Here is a 19,777-nt window from a genome sequence, read left to right on the forward strand (position 1 = left end):
AGTATCTGGAGACTGGGAGTGGAGAGTGCCAAGCAGGTAAGGATAGCCAGCATCAGGCCGAGAAGCTATACATAATAGTATCTGTCATGAGGGCAGAAGTGAGTCTGTATTTGTTTGCTAGGACTGCCATACCTAGAACCGTGGTCTGAGTGGGTTAAAACTGAAATTTGTTTTCTCATCATTCTGGAGTCTAGAAGTCTAAGATCAGGAAGTCAGTAGGGTTGGTTCCTTCTGAAGGCCCAGATGGAAGGATCTATTCCAGACCTCCCTCCTTGGCTGGTAGAGGGTTGTCTTCACCATTTGTCTTCATATTGTCTTCCATCTGTGTGTATCCGAGCCTAAATTCCTTCTTCTAATAAAGATTCCCTTCATATTGGATTAGGACCCACATTGATGACCTCATTTGAACTTGAGGATCTCTGTAAAGACCCCCATCTCCAAATAAAGACACATTTTGACATGCTGGTGTTAGGACTTCAGCATGTAAATTTGGTGGAAGGGCAATATTCGACCCCGTAAGGAAGTGTTCCAAAATAAGGAAACAAGGCCAGGGTTGGGAGCTGAGTGAAAAAAAAAAAAGGAAAGAAATATGTGCAATTCAGGGGTGAAGTAAGGCAGGTTCTGGGTGACTGATGCAAACGGAGGTGAAACGTCCATCACCATCTCCTGTGAACTTTTTCTCTGTGGTCCTGGTGCATGCTCTGCACTTAGATGTGTGTGGAGCTGGATACCTTAAAGGTTCAGGGTCTAACATCTTTCCCCTGGGGTCCTTTTCATGTCTTTTCCCAGAGCCGGGTAAGGTAGCAATGAATTTCCACCAGAGAAGGAGAAAAGAGAATTTAAATACATTTAAGGCCATAAGTATTTTTGGAGCAGCTACTGCGTGCAAGGCCGTGTTAAGTCACAGTAATGTGATTTTATTCTTAAGTCATAATGAAAAACACCAGCTTCCTTTAAAAATGCCACTCAGTTCATCCAAGGTTAGCTTTGGAGAGAGAATCACTTCCTGGGATAGAATTCTCTTTCCCCAAGATTCACATTTCTGGGTGCTCTCTCAGTGTTTGCCTCTGCCAACCATCCCAGTTTGACATTGCTGGGAAACCGGATTATGGAAGACCACAATCCTTTAAAGTTAAGTTAAATACTTAATTTTTAATCCATTATTCACAAGTATTTAGTGAAGTATTATTTTAAAATGTTAAGGGGGAGGATAATTTAATATCCTGACTGTAAAAATAGTATGGTGAGTCCTGAGGTCAAGATGTGCTTCTCGTAATTAAGGAAGGACCATCAAGGACTCTAAAGAAAGCTGAGCGCCGAAGAATTGATGCTTTTGAACTGTGGTGTTGGAGAAGACTCTTGAGAGTCCCTTGCACAGTGAGATCCAACCTGTCAATTCTAAGGGAAATCAGTCATGCATATTCATTGGAAGGACTGATGTTGAAGCTGAAACTCCAATACTTTGGCCACCTGATGCGAAGAACCGACTCATTGGAAAAGACCCTGATGCTGGGAAAGATTGAAGGCGGGAGGAGAGGGGACGACAGAGGATGAGATGGTTGGATGGCATCACCGACTCAATGGACATGAGTTTGAGTAGGCTCCGGGAGTTGGTGATGGACAGGGAAGCCTGGCATCCTGAAGTCCATGGGGTCACAAAGATTTGGACATGACTGAGCGACTGAACTGAACTGATCAAGGGTTACAAAGGAAAAGGCTGCTGTCTCTATTTCTAAATTCAAAAGAAGAGATCTGGGAGGTCTCCTCACACAGTTCTAGCAGCTGTGCTGGAGAAGTCAGTTTTGAATTTTATATTATTCAGACTGTAGCATCAAATGATTTTGATACTTCCAAGCTACTTCTGAAATCCTTTACTTTTTGCATATATTAAATTGGCATATTTTCTACTATAACTCACATTAAAAATTAATTTAGTTAATTACTACATTTTCAAACATGTGTAGCTAGTATTTTAAATGTGAGCTTTAAGTATAGCTATGGAATGCTGCCCAATTAGCATATTTATCAATTATTGATGGCTTGAATGTTATATAAAAAGAGTTGTAAGTCTCACTCCACATAAATACAAAGCCTTTTATATTATTTTTCATCCTTATAAATATCAGTTTGAGTCTATACGCTGATTCCATGTCAAAGAACCTTAGGACCAGAGAAGGGAGATTTATGAAAACTGGAATTAATGCTAAAGATGTGAAAAGTTACAGCAGAAATGAAAATACAGTCCCTCAACATTTTGGAATCCATAGTGCCCACTGCTGTGTCACTACGCTTCTATTAATTATCACTTATTTATTCTTACTCAGTTCAGGCACAACTATAGACATTGTGCCTATAAATTTTATTTACACTAACTCATTTATTCTCACTGAAACCTTATAAACTTAGCTATTATTATCCTAGTTTACAAAAGGAAGCTTAGAAAGGTTGACTAACTGGCCCATAAAAGTAGGGGAAGAAATGGCCTCACTCTTACTCCTAAACTATCCTGCAAACCAGTAGAGTTGGTGACAAGGCTTTTCCAAACTCATGGAAAAAAATTAAGAACTACCAGTATTATAGAAAATATATATAAACAGCTAATATGTACATAGCACACCAGAGAACACTGTATCTCATGTAATATGACAAATCACTGTAGCCCAAGATTTAAGAATCTAATTGTCCCATTCATCCTCCACATTGTGGACTGTTGATTCAAATTTTGGGTTGACTTCTCATGTCTCTGTTATGCAAAAATCTGGAATGAAGACTTTAATTAAATATTGAAGAATTGATTTCAGATGAGCAGGTGGCTCAGCTTCAAGCCCTGACTCTTTTACAAATTAGTTAATTGACCTTGGAAAATTCACTTAGCCTTGCTGAGCCTCGTATGCTGTCCTGCAAGATTCTGTGAGGTCTAAATGAGATAATCCACATGGAAATACACAAGTTAGTCCTTTGTGATGTGAAATAAGTATTCACTCAACTGATAGATATCAATCCGTTGTTTCTCTTCAGACTGAATTTCTCAAACCTTCCAAACACTTAGTTCATTTCTCTCTCATAATGTAATTTGTGCTCATACTTGAGTTGTATAGATCTAATAGTTCAATGTCAGATTTTTAGTGTCCCATATTCTGTAAGACCACAAATGACTATGTTTAAAATTATGTACTGGTTTAAAATATTTTATTCTAATGCTTTATTTCTTAAAATTATATGTAACTAAATCACATATACATGTCAGTTCAGTTCAGTTGTGTCCGACTCTTTGCGACCCCATGGACTGCAGCACACCAGGCCTCCCTGTCCATCACCAACTCCTGGAGTTTACTCAAACTAATGTCTATTGAGTTGGTGATGCCATCCAGCCATCTCATCCTCTGTCGTCCCCTTGTCCTCCTGCCCCCAATCCCTCCCAGCATCAGGGTCTTTTCCAATGAGTCAACCCTTTGCATGAGGTGGCCAAAGTACTGGAGTTTCAGCTTCAGCATCAGTCCTTCCAATGAACACCCAGGACTGATCTCCTTTAGGATGAACTGGTTGGATCTCTTTGCAGTTCAAGGGACTCTCATGAGTCTTCTCCAACACCACAGTTCAAAAGCATCAATTTTTCGGCACTCAGCTTTCTTCACAGTCCAACTCTCACATCCATACATGACCACTGGAAAGACCATAGCCTTGACTAGGCGGACCTTTGTTGGCAAAGTAATGTCTCTGCTTTTTAATATGCTATCTAGGTTGTTCATAACTTTCCTTCCAAGGAGTAAGCATCTTTTAATTTCATGGCTGCAATCACCATCTGCAGTGATTTTGGAGCCCCCCAAAATAAAGTCTGACACTGTTTCCACTGTTTCTCCATCTATTTCCCATGATATGTATTTAAATACTTGCTGCTTTTTTTTTTCCTGTAGAGACCAGAACCTCGAAAATTTAATTGACATAAATTCCAATGTGTCTAAGAATAAGAATGAAAGGTAAGACTTATTCTAATTTACAGTTTTCTTATGAATTCTATGTGAACCTTCATAAATTATGTAACCCTAGAAGATTCTCTGAGAGATTGAACTGTACTATAATGTTTAAATATAAATACTATCTGAATTGAAAAAAGAAAATGTACAGGGTGCCTGGGTTTCCCTGGTGGCTCAGTGGTAAAGAATCTGCCTGCCACTGCAAGAGATTTGGGTTTGATCCCTGGGTTGGGAAGATCCCTTGGAGAAGGAAATGGCAACCCAATTCAGTAGTCTTTCCTGGGAAATCCCATGGACAGAGGAACCTGGCAGGCTATAGTCCCAGGCGTTGCAAAGAGTCGGACACAAATGAGCGACTAACACCAACAGGGTGCTTAATAGCTAATCTGAAAAAAAGCCAACAAAATTTTAATTCTGCTAGAATTTCTGACTAAGGGCCTGCTGTTCAATGGTTTAGTGTAAAAGGCATGATAGAAATTGAGTGCTCTGCACTTGGGCTGTGAAGATTTATTTTTACTTACTGTTGCTTGGTAGGTTTTCAGCGGTGCAGGAAGCACTTTGAGATTCTCTGCCTTGGATACCTAGTGCTAAAAGAATGCACAAATTTGTCACAGCCAGGAAACAGGACCTAATTTTGGAATTTCTTTACACCTCAGAGGATCCTGGCTTTAAAACTGTTGCACTTTTTGTTTCTTTTACAAGGAAGGTTAGGATGGAAACTATGCTTCATTGTTGTTACAGATTGTTTAAATTAGGAAACAGTTTTCAAAGTTTTCCATGTTTAACTGTTCTTCCCCCCAACATGTGGGAGGACCCTAAAAGCAATAGGTTTCTGTTTTTAACCTTCCTAAGGTGCAGCTGCCTTATCTGTTAAAAAAAATTTTTTTTGTTATGTGAATAAGTGCTATTGGTGGTATCATGCAGAGAACAGAAAAGTAGAAGCGCTGGCTCACTGCTTCATTTGTTTGGTTTTCCTGTCTGTTCAAGGCTCTTTCCTATATGAGGTACATAGTTTCTTTCTGTCCCCTTCATTCCCTAAATCATCTGCTTTCTCTTTCTGTGATCTCAAGCAAATCTCTGAGAGAACAAGGGAGGATACATTGTCAAAAGGATCCACCATTTGGGGAATAGTATTGGACTTACAATTAACCAATCTCTTTCAAATATTACTTGGAAATGATCAAGATTTTAAAACTGACCATAAATGATGAATTATCATGAAAGAACTTTTCCCTGAATGCAATTTGAGAGGTGTTTCTGTTTCAGTCGGGCTTGTTCATGAAACAGGGTCTTATTAGAAAAATTAATGAGGAAACAGAAATTCAAGGGTAGGGACTGCAGCCTGCCAGGCTTCTCTGTCCATGGGATTCTCCAGGCAAGAATGCTGGGGTGAGTAGCCATTCGCTTCCCCAGGGAATCTTCCCACCCCAGGGGTGGAACCTGTGTCGGGCATCCTGAATTGGCAGGAGACTTCTTTACCCCTAGTGCCACCTGGGAAGCACGTGGAAAGATTAATGAGGAAATGGCAATTCCAGAGCAGAAACGTTAGGCTGGCCAGGCTTCACAGAGGCCTTCCCTGGAAGGTTGCTCATCCTTGGCCAGAGGGCATCCCATCAGGAGTCCCCAGACGTTAACCCTAGTGCTTTGTCGTTATTGTAGCTCAGTCGCTTCCTGAGTGTGGGCCTCTGCCTATGTTTCTCCTCTTCTTCCCTCTACTTATCATCGTCCTTATTCTCTACCAGGGCTTCCCCGTGGCTCAGACAGTAGAGAGTCCGCCTGCCATGCAGGAGACCTGGGTTCAATCCCTGGGTCGGGAAAACCCCCTGGAGAAGGAAATGGCTACCTCCAGTTTTCTTGCCTGGAGAATATTTCATGGACAGAGGAGGCTCTAGCAGGCTCTAGTCCCTGGGGTCACAAAGAGTCAGACATGACTGAGTAACTAACACTTTCATTCTCTACTCTATAGCTGCTTGGTAACCAAGGACTTTAGCTGCTTCCCAGTTTCTCCTTCCTCATAACTACTTCTTCCTCAATCTTTCTGAGGCTGTCTGGTCTCCTTCAGCAAGAAGGTGGGGTTGGGGCCATCTGTGTAGAAGAGGAGTGTGATGGAAAACACCATGGCTGCCAGTAATGTGTGCATGCTCTCCTTTGCTTTCCTACAATTTCATGTGCCTCCTGCCCAACATAACCCAACAACCTCATGTACATTCACAAACGCTCCCCTGCCCTAGTGGGGTTCTGATCATCCCAGTCAGTCATGCCTGGAGGCCTTAACCACTGCTACAGAATCTTTTGCTCATCCTGAGTTCTGTGTCTAGATGCCATCCATCCTTCTTCAGTTCTATCACAGTCTTGTACAGGATCTATCTACAAATTAAATGGAAAATGTACCACTGTGCCAGCCATGACAGAACAACTACAATAAAAATTTTCACTTGAAAAATAAAAAGTAGAAAAGAAATCCCTGGGCCCAATCTTTGTGCCCGTCTATTCTGTATACAGGCTTCTCTGGTGGCTCAGATGGTGAAGAATCTGCCTGCAATGCAGGAGACCCAGGTTCCCCTGGGCCGGAAAGACTCCCTGGAGAAGGGAATGGCTACTTACTCCAGTATTCTTGCCTGGAGAATTCCCTGGACAGAGGATCCTGGCGGGCTACGGTCCATGGGGTCACTAAGAGTCGAACACAGCTAGCGACTAACATTTCACTTCATTCTGTTTACAGAATAGAAAGTTTACTTTGACTCTCAAAATGGGTAAAGATTTAACTGAAAGAACATTGAGAATCAGGGATTAAGAGATTTGATCAGATAGAGAAAGTTAGTAAATTAAAGCGGTGTTCTGGTCTCAAGTTCTCTATTTCTCCAAAATAGAATACTTCTTTGTTTTAATTTCATTTTTTACTGAAGTTCAATTGCTTTACAATGTTGTGTTAGTTTCAAGTGTACAACAAAGGGATTCAGTTATACATATACATAATATATATTCTTCTTCAGATTCTTTTCCGTTATAGATTATCACAATACATTGAGTATAGTTCCCTGTGCTATACAGTGGGTCCTTGTTGTTTACTGATTTTATATATAGTAGTATTCATGTTAATCCCAAACTCCTAATTTATCTCTGGTCCCCACCACTGCTATCCTCTTTGGTTACCATAAGAATATTTATTTTTATATAGTTAAAATCTGTAAGTTTTACAAGAACTCAAAACCTTGATAGTTTTGTGGAAGTAAATCCTAACACATATAACAATTCAAAATGGTAAGCTCTTAGTAAACTGGCTTTGCCAGTGACTCAGCAGTAAAGAACTTGCCTGCAATGCAGGAGACTTGAGTTCAGTCCCTTTGTTGGGAAGATTCCCTGGAGAAGGGCATGGCAACTGACTCCAGTATCTTGCCTGGAGAATCCCATGGACAGAGGAGCTTGGCTGGCTACAATCTATAGGGTCACAAAGACTTGGACACAACTGAACAACTGAGCACTGCACAGCATAAGCTCTTAGTAAACTTTTGTTCTTCATGCAAAAGAGATTTACAAAGTTTGCAGTGACTTGGGTGTTTATCAGTTGAAATTGTTTTATGCTATTTAAAGTCAAGTTGCCACTCAGCCGTAAAAAGGAATGAAACTGTGCCATTTGCAGAGACATGAATGTCACATAGAGTGAAGGAAGAAAGAGAAAAGCAAATATTGTGTATCACTTATATGTAGAATCTAGAAAAATGACACAGATGAACTTATTTGCTGAGCAGAAACAGAGATATAGATGTAGAGAACAGACAAGCATATGGCTACCAAGGGGTGAAGGGGAGGTGGGATGAATTGAGTGATTGGGATTGACATATATACACTCAGTTCAGTTCAGTTGCTCAGTCGTGTCTGACTCTTTGTGACCCCAGGGACTGCAGCACGCCAGGCCTCCCTGCCCATCACCATCTCCCAGAGCCTACTCAAACTCATGTCCATTGAGTTGGTGATGCCATCCAACCATCTCATCCTCTGTTGTCCCCTTCTCCTCCCGCCTTCAATCATTTCCAGCATCGGGGTCTTTTCAAATGAGTCCATTCTTCACATCAGGTGGCCAAAGTACTGGAGCTTCAGCTTCAATTTCAGTCCTTCCAATGAATATTCAGGACTGATTTCCTTTAGGATTGACTGGTTGGACCTCCTTGCAGTCCAAGGGACTCTCAAGAGTCTTCTCCAACACCACAGTTCAAAAGCATCAATTCTTTGGCACTCAGCCTTCTTTACAGTCCAACTCTCACATCCATACATGACTTCTGGAAAAACCATAGCTCTGACTAGATGGACCTTTGTTGGCAAAGCAATGTCTCTGCTTTTGAATATGCTGTCTAGGTTGGTCATAACTTTTCATCCAAGGAGCAAGTGTCTTTTAATTTCACAGCTGCAGTCACCATCTGCAGTGATTTTGGAGCCCCCCAAAAATAAAGTCTTTCACTGTTTCCATTGCTTCCCTATCTATTTGCCATGAAGTGATGGGACCAGATGCCATGATCTTAGTTTTCTGAATGTTGAGCTTTAAGCCAACTCTTTCACTCTCCTCTTTCACTTTCATCAAGAGGCTCGTTAATTCTTTTTCACTTTCTGCCATAAGTGTGGTGTCATCTGCATATCTGAGGTTATTGATATTTCTCCCAGAAATCTTCCAGCTTGTGCTTCATCCAGTCCAGCATTTCTTATGATGTACTTTTGCATATAAGTTAAATAAGCAGGGTGACAATATACAGCCTTGACATACTCCTTTCCCAACTTGAAACAAGTCTGTTTTTCCATATACACTACTATGTGTGAAATAGATGACTAATGAAAACCCACAGTATAGCAGTGGAGAAGAAAATGGCAACCCGCTCCAGTATTCTTGATTGGAGAATCCCCTGGACAGAGAAACCTGGTGGGCTACAGTCCATGGGGTCCCAAGAGTTGGATATGAATGAGTGCCTAAGCACCCTCATACTGTATAGCTCAGGAAACTATACTCAGTGCTCTGTGGTGACCTAAATGGGAAGGAAATCAAAAAAAGAGGGGAATATGTACATGTATAGTGGATTCACTTTGCTGTACAGTGAAAACTAACACAACATTTTAAAGCAACTATACCCCAATGAGAATTAATTTAAAAAAAGAAATTGAAGTCATGCTGCCAAAGTTAAGTCAAATAGGACAATGAAAAGCTAAATAAATCTGTTAAATTGACACTTGTTTTATTTTATGAATATATTTACTCTGTATAGTAATTGGATATCCACAAATATATATGCAATCTGATTAATCATATTCAGAGTTGTAGACCATCACCACTATCACTTTTAGAACATTTTCATCACCTCGGAAAGAAACACCATGCCCATTAGCAGTCATGCATCATTTTCCCCCAGCCCTTAGCTCTGGACAGCTACTAAGCTACTTTCTGTCTTTTTCAATTTCTGATTCTGGACATTTCATATAAATGGAATCATAAAATATGTGGTCCTTTGTGACTGACTATTTTCGCCTGGCATAATGTTTTCAAAATTTACCAATGTTGTAACATGTCTCAGTATTTCTTTTTATTGCCAAATTTCACATATTCCATTATGTGAATAGACAGAATTTTATCTATTCATCAGCTGATGGGCATTTGTGTTGTTTCCACTATCAGATTGTAATTAACTGTATGAACAATGCTGTAATCAGCATTCATATAAAAGTTTTGTGTAGAGGTTTTTAATTTCTCTTGCTAGGGTATATACTTCAGTTCAGTTCAGTTCAGTCGCTCAGTCGTGTCCGACTGTTTGCAACCCCATGGACTGCAGCACGCCAGGCCTCCCTGTTTAACACTAATTCCCAGAGTTTACTCCGACTCATGTCCATTGAGTCAGTGATGCCATCCAGCCATCTCATCCTCTGTCATCCCCTTCTCCTCCCACCTTCAATCATTCCCAGGATTGGGGTCTTTTCAAATGAGTCAGTTCTTCGCATCAGGTAGCCAAAGTATTGGAGTTTCAGCTTCAACATCAGTCCTTCCAATGAACATTCAGGACTGATTTCCTCTAGGATGGACTTAGGGAGGGTATATACTTAGGGAGTGGAATTATTGGATCCTATAGTAACTCCATTTGAGGAAGTATCAGTTTTCTTAAATCAGGAGTACCATTTGATATTCTCACATCAAACGTCTGTGTATAAAAGTTTTAGATAGCTAAATTTTCAAGGTAAACTTCCACTGCAGAAAACATTTTCTCAAGTGAAATTCCATTTGGAATTTTGTAAGTTCCAACGCGATATTTAGTTTTTAGTTTATGAAGCTATTTAATTTAGAGATGAAACTGTGACCATTGATTCTAAGTTACAATTCAGCAATTTATTTCAGTGAAGGATAATAATAAAGCTATCCAGCAAAAAACACTGTGAGCCATAAGTTTTTTTTTATGAACATTATTCAAGGCATCTAGGAGGAACACTTTGGTGGAGAGTTCTCCTTTTCAGTGGTTCCCAAATTTTAGTTGCATCAAAATCACCTGCTGATCCAAGGACCACACTTTAAAAACCAGTGCTCTTTTGGATAAAATGTCACACTGCCTCTAAGGCAGTGGTTCTCAACCCTGTCTTACATGTGAGACTCACTGAAGAGATTTAAAAGAATCCAAGTGCTGAAGTCATGTGCCTGCTAAGTTGCCCCACTGGTGTCTGACTCTTTGCAACACTATGGACTGTAGCCCACCAGGCTCCCCTTTGTCCATGGGATTCTCCAGGCAAGAATACTGAAGTAGGTTGCCATGCCCTCCTCCGGGGATCTTCCTGACCCAGGGACTGAACCTGGGTCTCTTATGTCTCCTGCATTGGCAGTCGAGTTCTTTATCACTAGCACCACCTGGGAAGCCCTACACTACACCAATTAAGTCAGAATATCTGATGTGGGACCCAGTAACATTTTTAATTTAATTTAATTTTTTAATTGGTGGAAAAGTGCTTTACAATGTTGTGTTGGTTTCTGTCATACAACAAGGTGAATCAGTCACAATTATATAAATATATATCTCCTCTCCCTCTTGACCCTCCCTCCCCTCCCCCCTATCCCTCTCCTCTAGGTCATCACACAGCACCAGGCTGGGCTCCCTGTGTTATATAGCAACTTCCTACTAGCTATCTATTTTACACATGATATTGTATATATATATATCAATGCTGCTTTCTCAATTCATCCTACCCTCACTTTTCCCCACTGTGTCCACAACTCTGTTCTCTACTAGGTTCATCAGTACCATTTTTCTAAATTCCATATATATATTCCAATACTTGTTTTTCTCTTTCTGACTTACTTCACTCTGTATAACGGGTTCTAGGTTCATCTACCTCACTACAACTGACTCAAATCCATTCCTTTTTATGACTGAGTAATATTCCATCACATATGTGTAGCACCTGTCAATGAACATGTCCTGACTATTGTACATATTGCTGCAATGAACACTAGGTTACATGTATCTTTTAAAATTGTGGTTTTCTCAGGGTATATGCCAAGCAGTGGGATTGTTGTATGATATGGTAGATTTTCCCTTGTTTTTTAAGGAATCTCCATACTATTTTCCATAATGGCTGTATCAGTTTACATTCCCACTAACAGTGCAGGAGGGTTCCCTTTTCTCCATAACTTCTCCAACATTTATTTTTGTAGATTTTTGGATGATGGTCATTCTGAATGGTGTGAGATGATACCTCATTGTAGTTTTGATTTACATTTCCCTAATAATGAGCAATATTGAGCATCTTTTCTTGTGTTTATTGGAAATTTGTATGCCTTTGGAGAAATGTCTGTTTAGGTTTTCTGCCCAGGTTTGATTGGGTTGTTTGTTTTTCTGATACTGAACTGTATGAGCTGCTTATATATTTTGGAGAGTAATCCTTTTTAAAAGTGCTTTTAAAAGCACTACAGATTATTTAATTGGTTTCCAAAGAATTGTTTCTCTAACTATTTCTATGATTCTAAATAATTTTAAAAATTAGTGTTACCGCTTACTGACATCAAGATAGAATTTCCTTAGTAAGATCTATCACCATCTCATGAAAAACAAAGAAAGGTTTATCAACTATCACAGACCCTAAGACATGGTGATTATGTGGAAGTAGTATCCTGATTTGGATCTGAAATTGAGAGAGGACATCAGTGAAAAAACTGGTAAAATAGAAATAAGTCTGTAGTTTTGCTAATGACATTGTACCAATGCTAATTATTTAGTTTTGACAAACGGATCATGGTTGTGTGAGATGTTAGAATTAAGACATGCTGGGTGAAGAGTATACTGGAATTCTCTGAACTATCATTGCAATTATTCTATACCTTTAAGATTATCCAAAATAAAAGATTTCTTTTTTAAAAAGTGTATTGTCCTCCCAAATTACAAGAGGAACCAATCCCAGAAAGAATTTGCTGTTCCACATTCCAAATTTATTTACTAACATCTGATTTTTATTGACAATTATAAAGTATTGTCATTAGTCTTATCGAAAACACCATTAGGAAATGCTGCTTGTGTTAGTCTGCTCAGGCTGCCATAACAAAATACCACACACCAGGTGTTAAAAGACAGAATTTATTTTCTCACTCATTTGGAGACTAAAATTCTAGATCAAGATACTGTTGAAACAGGAGGAAGGGCGCAGGGTACAACCTTAAAAAGAATGACATGGCCACAGGACATGAAAAAACTGGTTGAAACCAACTAGGTCCAAAATGGCAGCAGACTCAACTCCCAGTAGACCTTGAGCCTCATTACATGCTCATTGTAATACATTGGCATATGCTCAATGACAGACCCACCAGCGTCATGACAGTTCTGAGGCCAGCCATAAAGGGTCAAAAAGAGGGCAGTGGCCCAGTTCCTAGAAATCTCCACCCCTTCCCCCAAATAACTGGAATAATCTTCCCACTCATTAGCCTATGGAATTACCCAGTCCACAAAAACTAACCACGCCACATTTTGGGCCTCTCTCTTCTTGCCTTCTGAGATGGCCCACACTGTCTGTATAGTGTGCTTTTCTCTAAATAAATCTGCTTCTTACTTTTCTCTGAATTCTTTCACGATGTAGCAAGAACATGAGATTCACAGGGAACAATGTCAGGGTTGGTTTCTGATGAGAACTCTCTTCTTGGTTTGCACATGACTGTGTCCGACTATGTCCTCACATGGCCTTTCCTCTGTGTGTCCACAGAGAGAGAGAGAGAGCAAGCTCTAGTACCTCTCCCTCTTCTTATAAGGACACCCTGTCCTATGGGATTAAAGCCCCACCCTTATGATTTCACCTAACCTTTATTTCCTTTTTATAGGCCCTGTCTCCACATCACATAGGGGTATAGGGCTTCAGTATAAGAATTTTTGGCAGGACACAATTCAATCCTTATCAGAGCTGTTTGCAAAGTATGTCCGTTCCTATTACAGGTTTCACAAACTGGTAATGTTTGATTTTACCTTTCTGAGGGCAGTACAAACACATTTCACACTCATTGACAACCTTTGCCTTTTGAAACTATTTGCTAAAATTGTGTTTTGTATTATTTACTATATGATCCGAATATTTCCAAATAGTTCCTAGTTAGGTCTATTGTTCCGAAATGACGTATTCTAATGATCACATTTGAGAATCTTCTAATAATATTCATTCTACTTTCTCATTGCCAAGTGTCTTTTGAAACATCTGTCTTAAAACTAGAAGATTGTTTTCCACATGCCAGAGATGATAATATGTGAGCAATTGTTTTTCTCTTCTTTAAAAGCTACCTGGAAATGGCAGGAACAGGCCAGTCAAGAATGATAAATCATGATTAAGATCTAAATCTCCTCTTGATTTTTATGTCTTGCCTCTGTCAGAGTTTTCTAACATGGGGAGAGAAAAAGAGCTAAAGCTTTCAATATGCCTATGTTAATTTTCCACTGTTTCATAGGAAAAAGCAAATATGCCTACACTTGGTTGAGCATAGTGACATTTTTAGATTAGCAGAAATCTAGGTCAAAGTTCTTTAGCGATCTTCAAAGTACTGCTTTTCTGTTAAAATGGAAACTGGAATTTCTCAAAGCAACCCCCAGATCATTTTCATTAAATAGATAAACTCCCAGATACGTTGTACATGAAAAACTTTCAAAAATGGCCTTGGTGCTGTGAGAATGTTACTGCAACCAGTTTCATATGGTTTCTGCCCTTGGTTAAGAAAGTATTATGTCCTATTAGATAATGTGACATGTGCCTATAGATTATTCATAATGGGAAGACAGTTGTGTCTATGGAAGAGTAAAATAGTACGTGTATTCTGTGTATATGTGCAGAAACCAGGCAAACAGAAACAGCTTTACTGTATGTTAAAAAAAATGTTATTTGAACAGAATTTTAATAAAACAAAAATCCTCTAAGTGGCTTTGATTTTAAGTGCCAAATATTTGCATTTGCTTTCTCAGGCAAGATGGCCAGGTCACTGGATCTACTGAGGCTTTAATCAGCCCATCCTCCAGAACAGCTGCCTATTCTCATGAAGCCAGGAAGACACTCAGGTACTGTGGTCAATTATAGAATAAATGACAGGACCATTCTCCTTCTGGCTTTTTTTTCTCCTTTTTTTTTTTTTTTTTTTTTTTATAAGAAAACATCCACATGGAGCCTGATCCTTCCTTTGAAATACAGAAAAATTTTTTAAATTTTGCTGTTGTTGTTTTTATGCATTTTTTGTGTTCCAATAAAACTTTCTTATTTTAAATGTATTTATTTTTAATTGAAGCATAATGCTTTACTATATTGTGTTTGTTTCTGCCCTACATCAACATGAATCAGCCATAGGTATACATATGTCCCCTTCCTCTTGAACCTGCCTCCCATCTCCTTCCCCATCCCACTCTCTAGGTTGTTACAGAGCTCCAGTTTAAGTTTCCTGAGTCATAACAGCAAATTTCCATGGGATATCTATTTTATATATGTTAGTCATATGTTTCCATGCTACTCTCTCCATTTGTCCTAACCTCTCCTTCCTCCCCCCTTGCCCATGTCCATAAGTTTGTTTTCTAAGTCTGTGTTTCCATTGCTTCCCTGCAAATACGTTCATCAGTATCATCTTTCTAGATTCTATATGTATGTGTTAATATATGATATTTGTTTGAAATGCAGAAATTTTTAATTTTAACCAGTGGCTTTATAGGCTTATACAAAGGTGTTGAGTAAACATCTTGGTCATTGGTAAGTTGTCAGTTAAGAATAAGTGTAAGAGTGATTTTTCCTTAGAAAGTCTGTAATTTAAAAAAAAAATATGATTGTGACATTGACACTGACATCCTTAGGTAGATTTAAAGGTTTCACTGAATCACGTGTTATCATGTTGGTTAATTAAGGTCCACTTTTTGTCTGAGATTTGTGGGGAAAGCAATGGTTTGGAAGTTTGGATGAGACATTAGGGTAATAGACACTAAAACATAGTACACAAATATTCAAAGTGCTCATCATGGTCTACAATAGACTTGCTGAGTGACCGATTTTCATAGTAGTATTCTGGAAATAGGCCAAAGCAGTAGAAGTTAAGACAAAATGGGAAACATAAATAAATTTTTCAGAAATGGATTAATACCAATTTAACATTTATATTTCAAAGGTTATAGTTTAGAAGGCGTATATGAGCATTATCTTTTCATTGGATTGGATAATTGCCTTGTTAATTTGATTATCCTATAAACAAACTTTAAACATAAAGTCAAATGGTTTGTATTGCAGCTCCAGTGCTGAAACCAGGCATGCAGGACCAAAGGATACAGTTGTGTACACAAGGACATACATGGAGAATAGGTACTGGAAATTTATTTGAAGTATTTTGCTTTATATATTTTATAATTTTGAAATAATCTGTGTTTAAGAAGAAATGTCACTTTTTAAGGTATGCTTTTTTTTTTCAAATAGACCATTTAAGAGAGTACTGAGTTCTAGATATATATTAATAATTCTTTCTAATCTTTCCATTATTATTAGTAGTAGTGTTAGTTGCTCAGTCGTGTCCAACTCTTTGCAACCCCATGGACTGTAGCCTACCAGGGTCCTCTATCCACAGGATTCTCCAGGCAAGAATACTGGAGTGGGTCACCATTCCCTTCTCCAGAGGATCTTCTCAACTCAGGAATCAAACGCAGATCTCCTGTGTTGCAGGCAGATTCTTTATCATCTGAGCTACAGGGAAGTCATATTTTTAAGAAGTTGTCAAATAATCATACAAAGTCATAGGACAGACTAAATAATATATTAATATAACACATGTATACATCATAGGATAGTTATTTGAAAGTAGTCAAATAAACATACATGCCCATAATGAACCTTATAAAATCACACAAGTATTCCTGTGCTAATTTTGGAGTCACACTTTAATTAAGTGTTTCTGTTGCTCACCTCTAATCTGAAACAAGGGACATAACTTTTTAGTAAATATGCTCAGGCCCAGAAACTCTGCTGCCTGATGTGATGGATGTCGAGGAAAAGTCCACCAAGGTCAGGGATTCACAAGTTATTCAGTTTTTCAGGAGTCTGTAAAAAGGAATTAGCCTAATTGTGGCATAGGGTAACAGTGGGGCATTCAGATATGGATAAACTATAGGCTGTATACGTGTTGATCATCACCCAGTTCAAAGAGACCAGAGAGCAGTGTACGGGGTGGGGGTGGAGCTGCCATAAATTCAAGGTGTGTCAGGATTTGAGCAACCTTCCTCCTCAAAAGGATTTTTCAAACCCAAGAAAAAATTTCCTTGTGAAATGCAACCTCAATCTTGATTTTCCTGCTTAATCCAATTCTCCTTAAAATCGACAGTGATTTAGAATCAAATCTGAGTTTGTCATTTACTGACCATGTGGCCTCAGCAAAGCCACTTGACTTCAATTTCCTGTCTCAATTCAAGTCTCAATTTTCTGACCCATAAAATGGGAATGACTATATACATGTCATGCATCAATATGCACAAACTCACTTAGCACTCTGCGCTCTGTGTTCCATAAAGCAGTTTCTCTTTCAGACAGCAACTGCCTGCAGGTTGTTTGGAGAGAGAGAGAGATTTCTCATTAAAAAATCCCAGGTGAGGCATGTGGAGTTACCCCTCACTGTATGAAATAATAGGAACACATTGCTTCTGGTCCTCATATGTTCCCAGGTAGCATGCATACTGGGGAGGCAATTACAGGCAGCCAGCCGGTTAGTGCAGTGCACTCTTCATTTGTCTCCAGGAGCGAATGACAGTTACGAACTGGAGCGGAAAGGGAACAAAGAGGACTCTCAAAAGTTACAATATTTTTTGCTGTATTCTAAACAATTCTTGGATGTTTTCATGTAAAAATAAAAGCTTCCAAAATTTCCCCTAAAAGTTCAAAAGTATTCCTCTATGTGAATGATGTCTGTCTATATTTGCTTGCACTGAGTATAGTCGTGCTTTGTGTATATTCTTTATGTTAGAACAACAGAGACCTTTCTTTTAGTAAAAATAAAGGAGGTGCAAGTACAGATTTTATGAAAAACGATGACTATTCCTGCTTACACTTGTGCTTGCGATCTCCTTGCCCCATTCTTTATTTTGGTGGATATGTCGACTTAGGTCACCTTGGAGGTAACTTGCATATCAGTACTTCTCCAGGTTAAAAAAAAGAGTTAGTACATTGTCCTGACATATAACATCACAAAGAATAACGATAGTGAGTGTGTGTGTGTGTGTGTGTGTGCGCGAGCTTCCTTGCCTACATGGGGTATTAATATATATCAATACTTCAACACTAGGGAAATAGCCCAGTTCTCACATGTGTGCTTGTTTCTAGCAAATCACCGAAGGATGGATATCGGGAGACTGTCTCTGGAAAATATATACAAACTGTTTATTCGACTTCAGATAGGTGAGTATATCTGTACTTCCATACGTACAAGTATATATATACCCATATCCACACGTATATTAATAAACATATGCATTCTTGGACTTCCCTGGTGGCTCAGATGGTAAAGAATCTGCCTGCCCGTGCAGGAAATCCAGGTTCAATCCCTGAGTCAGGAAGATCCCTTGGAGGAGGGCATGGTAACCCACTCCAGAATTTTTGCCTGGAGAAATCCATGGACTGAGGAGCCTGGTGGGATATATATATATGTGTGTATTTACTTTTATGAATAATATGCTTGTATTATATATGTGTATATGTACTTACTTATAATATATATTTAATTTATTTTTAGTATGTATATATATATATATACCAAAGTATTACAAGTATCATAAGTATATATATATATATATACTATATATATATACACTAAAGTAGTACAAGTATTTAATATATATACTATTATATACTAAAGTATTACAAGTATTATATATCTATATATATACTATATATATACTAAAGTATTACAAGTATTACATATATTTTATATATATATATATATATGTATGTATTTATATAGAGCATTCTTATTGTCCATTGAACTTGGAGATGGCCCTCCTGAGAGTGATTTTTCTACTGCTGATTGTGTGAGTGGAAGAAGTACAACCGCCTCTGCACCCAGGAGTTTGTTCCTTGGCTTCCTGGCTGTCGTTCTCTGATTTTGATGTACTTTGTTGCAGTAGAGCTTTCTGTGTTTTCCAGCTATCTTCCCGGCGAGTGTCTCGGCTGTAGGTGATCCCTGGAGTCCCCATTGCCACCACATTATTAGCCTCTAGGCTTCCCCGCATCCCTAGATTGTGTCCTCAGCCCTCTCTCCTTGTAGTCTTCTAGAGCCAGCTCATCTTACAAACAGCTGCATGGATGCACTTTCTGTGACCCACTCCAGGCATGGGCTCAGTGCCCAGGAGGGAGGGTTAGGGTGAGCATCAATTTAGTGCCAGTAAACTGACCCCAGGCTTTTGCTCTTGATTACTCTCTTTTAGCATGTAATGCTCAGTGGGGCAAATAGGTGACACTCATGTGACACAAGTCTGCAGACTTCCAGCAGAGAAAATGAAAATAAATAATTCATGTTGCAACCCAACCACTGGAAACCAGCTGTAATGCAAATGTCTGATATTCTGTTGACGGTGTTTCTCTATCGCTGGTGCTGAAACAAGGCTCACTGAGGGTCAGGACATATTTTTATGCACAGCCTCAGCTTGGAACACAGTCCTTGGCACCTCATAGATGCTCAATAAATGACTCCAGGAAAAAAAACCACCAACACCTATGTCCCATTTGCTGAGGGAAACATAGATAAACCAGGCATCAAAATTATATCCTCTTTTGGTCACTTTTGTGAGATCTTGTATTACCAAGGGTCTTCTGAGTGTCTTGCCTTTAAGTCATAGCTCTTTGATGTGACTACCTGAGCAGCACAAATACTGTCTAGATAAGCAAAAAAAAAAAAAAAAACAAAAACAGAATTAGATTTTTCAAAATACTCTGAAAAGATCTTCAACTAACAGTATGATCTTAGTAAGGACATCAGCAACTTCAGAGATTGGTAGGCGCATATTTTAATGGTTAGCCTAAGTGAAGGAAAACATCCTTCACTAAAGTATTGCTCTTTGTATGAAGAATTTCACTCCTGTTCCCCAAGTGGTCCTTGAAATTTTTTCAGTCGCCAGAGCAAAAGTCTATTCTCCATTAAAGCCAGTCAGTCGGGTAACATTTTCTGTTGACTATTCTGAGAAATTAGCTGTTTCCCCACAGTTCTTATCTAATCATGTCAATCCCATTTAAAGTCAAGTCATTAATGCAGTCATAAAAAAGAACAAAATAATGCCACCTGCAGCAACATGGATATACCTATAGATTATCAACTG

The 19,777-nt window shown here is 38.9% G+C and overlaps 1 protein-coding gene across 12 annotated transcripts in view; it reads left to right on the plus strand.

Moving 5' to 3' along the window:
• Nucleotides 1-19,777, plus strand: part of SCEL (sciellin) — a 119,422-nt gene that overhangs the window by 90,149 nt on the left and 9,496 nt on the right. For 9 of the 12 annotated variants that reach the window (XM_043892376.1, XM_043892377.1, XM_043892379.1 and 6 more), the window contains 5 exons: nucleotides 3,915-3,977; nucleotides 14,420-14,512; nucleotides 15,717-15,788; nucleotides 17,000-17,059; nucleotides 17,790-17,864. In XM_043892376.1, the coding sequence (XP_043748311.1) occupies nucleotides 3,915-3,977; nucleotides 14,420-14,512; nucleotides 15,717-15,788; nucleotides 17,000-17,059; nucleotides 17,790-17,864 (363 nt within the window). The remainder of the gene's footprint in view (nucleotides 1-3,914; nucleotides 3,978-14,419; nucleotides 14,513-15,716; nucleotides 15,789-16,999; nucleotides 17,060-17,789; nucleotides 17,865-19,777) is intronic. The other 3 variants (XM_043892385.1, XM_043892378.1, XM_043892382.1) reach the window with 2 other exon arrangements.

This window comes from Cervus elaphus, chromosome 30 (genome assembly GCF_910594005.1).
Source record: "Cervus elaphus chromosome 30, mCerEla1.1, whole genome shotgun sequence".
Lineage (NCBI taxonomy): Eukaryota > Metazoa > Chordata > Mammalia > Artiodactyla > Cervidae > Cervus > Cervus elaphus.